The sequence below is a fragment of the Corvus brachyrhynchos genome, unplaced genomic scaffold (assembly GCF_000691975.1).
Source record: "Corvus brachyrhynchos isolate BGI_N302 unplaced genomic scaffold, ASM69197v1 scaffold115, whole genome shotgun sequence".
Taxonomy (NCBI): domain Eukaryota; kingdom Metazoa; phylum Chordata; class Aves; order Passeriformes; family Corvidae; genus Corvus; species Corvus brachyrhynchos.
This window is the reverse complement of record NW_008239553.1, coordinates 9,277,214-9,281,316: the sequence shown is the minus strand read 5'-3', so window position 1 is coordinate 9,281,316 and position 4,103 is coordinate 9,277,214. Positions and strand designations below refer to the sequence as shown.

The 4,103-nt window shown below is 43.9% G+C and overlaps 1 protein-coding gene across 3 annotated transcripts in view; it reads left to right on the top strand.

The window, feature by feature from the left end:
* Nucleotides 1-2,997: 2,997 nt before the first annotated feature.
* Nucleotides 2,998-4,103, top strand: part of LOC103620771 (cytosolic phospholipase A2 epsilon-like) — a 35,725-nt gene continuing 34,619 nt past the window's right edge. Inside the window, exon 1 of one of the 3 annotated variants that reach the window (XM_017741965.1) lies at nt 2,998-3,162. In XM_017741965.1, the coding sequence (XP_017597454.1) occupies nt 3,136-3,162 (27 nt within the window). In that variant the 5' untranslated portion in view covers nt 2,998-3,135. The remainder of the gene's footprint in view (nt 3,163-4,103) is intronic. The other 2 variants (XM_017741964.1, XM_008639471.2) reach the window with 2 other exon arrangements.

Here is a 4,103-nt window from a genome sequence, read left to right as displayed (position 1 = left end):
TTTTGAAGGACTACTGCTATTTCCTCTCACAACCATGTCCTGTCCCAGATCACATATGTGTTCTTCAGTTATCTCCCCAAAATGCAATTTTGCTTTAGCATCATCTGGAACTTGTTCAGTATAGTGTATTGAACCATTATGAAAACAGAGAGCATGTGAAAGGGATTGCAGGATGTATGGTAATTGAACACTGGAGACATGCAGTAAGATACCACTTTCCTCTTCACTGCATCACAGCGTATCCCATGCTCAAACACACTTAAGGCCAAAAAAGGTCCAGCAGAGAGAGATGTGGAGCTTATATGCATTCTTCCTTAGAGGTGAGTAACTGGAGAGAGAGAGAGAGGTATTCTTTTCTATATCTGGAGCTGGTTAAGAGGTTGGTTTTTGCTGGTTTTAGGTAGTAGCCCCACAGAAGCATTGCGAAAGAAAGGCAGATGCTGGCATCTGGGAGTTTGTGAAGGGTCAGCCAAGATGAGACTTACAGGAGTCCCTCAGAGCCTGGCCTAAAACAAATAAGGAAGAGCTATAGGAGAGTACCTTCTTTCCACAAATTTTTCAACAAGGTACACAGACAATTTCTGCCTTATATTCTAAAATCCCGTTCACTGTTTTATCTGAGCAGCCACTCGTGAGCTCAAACTAAGGTACCTGAACTGCCGAAATGGGTATCGTGACTGACTCCTTAATGCCTGCCAGGGAGGGTATCATTATATTTGTCAAAGTCCTCCTCTGATTGCAAAGTTCTGGGCATTCCATCAGCTTTGCAAAGTCTGCAGGCTCCCTGAGGAAATCTGGTCCAGTTTCGCTTCCCAGTTGTTGCTCCCTCTTGGGGATATTTTAGTCAGGATTAGATGCTCTGTTTGACTTTGCCTGTGAACTTTTTAATAGTAATGGTGAACATCTGCTCCTTCCTAGTTTTACCAGCCTCAGACTGGTTGGAAAACACATATTCCTGAGACAATGGAAACAGTTTTCTGAAGATGTCTTGTATGGCTTGCTTCACCTTTTGTATGTTGCGTCTCAGATCTTGTGATGCACCCTAAAATCTCAGATGATCCCAAGCAAGCCAGAAATAGTAGTTTCTCAGCCACTGGCATGGTGTTTCATATGTTCAAACTAGATGTTTTGTCCCAAGTGCCTTTTCTGGCACTACTACTAGATTCTCTTCAAGCAGAGGCACTTGAGAGCCAATGTTTGGGATAGGGTCTCTCCAGCTCCATGCCCTGCACCACTTATTGTGGAGAAAATTCCTACAGAGAGAGCCCTTGGGTAGGAGAGGTGACAGAGGCCTAGAGACTGGCCTTCCATTTTCTTTCCTTGTACTAAGCTAAGGCAGTGAATACATTTTTTGTATACTTTCGTTATTAACATTTCTGCTGTTACTATGTGTTTTTCCATTGTTTTTTGCTTTCAGTAAATTGTTATCTCAACCCATAAATCTCTCCTTTTGTCCCTCCCTTACTGGATGGGAGGGGGGAGGGGGAGTAGTTTATTTGGAGTTTAATTTCTGGCTGGTGTTACACCACCACAGGGTGGCCCAGTCATTCCCTACCTCCGCTGAACACTGCCGGGTTAGGTCTGCATGGCCAGGTTTTGGTAGCAGAGGTCTGCAAGGGTGGCCTGTGTGAGAAGCTGCCAGAAGCTTCCCCCAACTCCAACAGCATCAATGCCAGCTGCCTCCAAGAATGACCCACCTCTGGCCAAGGCTGAGCCCATCAGAGACAGTCGTAGTGCCTCTGGGATAATGTATTTAAAAATAGGAAAGAAACCTCTGCAACACCAATTGCAGCGGGAGAGAGGAGAACATGTGAGAAACAGGCCTGCAGATATGAAGGTCAGTGAAGGAGGAGGAGGAGGAAGTGCTCCCGACTTTGGAGCTGAGATTCCCCTGATGCCTGTGCTAAACAATTGTTAAATAACTATTTAACTGGCTGTTAAATGACTATAGTGAGGCAGGCTGTCCCCCTCAGCCCATGTTGGCCCATGGTGGAGCAGATATTCACCTGCAATCCCTGGAGAACCCCATGTGGAGCAAGTGGATGCCTGAAGGAGGCTGTGATGCTGTGCGAAGCCTGTGTTGAAGCGGGTCCTGGCAGGGCCTGTGGAGAGAGGAGGCCACACCGGAGCAGGTTTGCTGGCAGGGACCCATGTGGGAAGGGTGTGTTTCTGAAGGACTGCACCCTAATGGAAAGGACCCACACCGAAGCAGTTTGTGAAGAACTGCAGCCTGTAGGAAGGACTCAGGTTGGAGAAGTTCATGGAGGACTTTCTGAGTAACCTTCTTAATCTGATCCAGAGTTGTGGTATTAAACTCAGCAGTTTCTGTTGTTAGCACCATCTCACTGTTCAAAAGATGAAGATTTAGCTGTAACTGAAAGGTTATTGCTGCATGATTTTCTGCCAGAAATTTGAAGACTTTGCTGTCATTTTTATATCATAATTGGATGGCACTGCATTATGCTTAAAATATCAAGATGTTAACATTTAGAGATGAATCAATATGTGCCTTAATTAGCAGAACTTGTGGGGTTTTTTGTCTTGGTTTCCTTAGAAGTTTTGTGGAAGGCTTCTGAAAGCAGGAAAATGTATATCCCTCTGACAAATACACAAATTAAATTTTAGAAACATCTGTCAGTAACCAACTGCAGCCCCCTCTGTCTCCAAGAAAAGGAGAATAAATACAATTTTGTTTAAGAAAAGGCCTTTTAAAGTTATTTCATTCACAATACTTTTGTTTTCTGATTGGAGTGCTGTGTGCCTACATGTAGCTACTATTATCTTCTCTGGTTTGTTCCTTGCTAAGGCTGCTAGAACACAGATATCCATGCATAAGTGCTATGTGTTATCACTCCCTTATCTTGAATTGCTGATGACTCTTGGCACCTTGGTTTGTACAGCCTTTCCCAAATATACACCTCTGGTATTTAGCTATCAAACCAACTCTGCAAACTCCCTCCCCTCCTCTCTTCATACTTTCGCTTTCATGCAATGAGGAAGGTGGGGCTGGGATCAAACACTTGCTCCTCAGCAGGTGCCTCCTTAAATTTTGCAGAGGTAGTTTGTGAATCACAGCTGTTGCCTCTAACAGTGAAGTGACAATTCATCTCTGAATTGTATGCAGCTGGGAGCAGGATGGGCTCATACTGGAGTGCTGGTCAGGTAGGGGTGTGAAAGCTCAAGGAGCTAGAGATGGCCTGGGGTGGATTTGTGGCTGAGAATCTGGTTGGGAGAAGAGGGTTTGTGAGCTTTTATTTCTGATTTCATTTATGTATTTACTTATTTATGTAAGGATGACTTTACTGGTATTAATTGCCTTGGGGCACTAATGGTAGTGAAGGCACTCTGGGTAGTGAAGTGCAGCCATAGGGGGTGATTCAGAGAGAGGCTGGGAAACATTCTGAAGTGCCTAACAGGAGCTTTCTGTGAATTCGGGCTGAATCTGTGGTTTGAATCAAGCATTAGGTAAGCTGTGCTCTTACACAGTGCAGCATATGCCAGCTATGACTATAAACACATGTGGTGCCCAGGTAGATGTGCTAGCAGACACCTGCTAGTGATGTACACAGGAAAGTCACTGCCTAAAAACAGTGATTAACAGTGATTGTCCTAGTTCTATATTTGTGCATGACTGAGATTTATTTTGTGCATCAATCTGTCTGGGAAGTTGGCTTTTTTCATGTGTGTTTTTGTTTGTTTGTTTGTTGTTTTTTTGTTCTGTGGAACATAAGTGGGAGGGAAAGCCCTGAAACTGTCTCCTGGGTTCCAGGGAATGTAAATACTCTGTCTTCTTCTCAGTTCTGAAATTAATCTTCAGTTTGCTATGAGCGAGCTATTTGATTATTTTGTGCCCTGCTTCCCTGGTTATAAAATGGAGATTATAGAGCTTCTCTCCATAACATGGATGTCTGTTAACAAAAATGTGCATCGATGCTTGCAGATCTCAAATGGGACATCCCAATGGCTTAAGAAATAACACACGGGAATGTCTAACCAATCTGGTCAAAGAAACACTAAGGATCTACAAGTTCATGCTTCTGAACAGAACCTGGCAATGGTTTTTGTGTGGAAAGTATGCATACAAAACAAGGAAAGAGACTGTA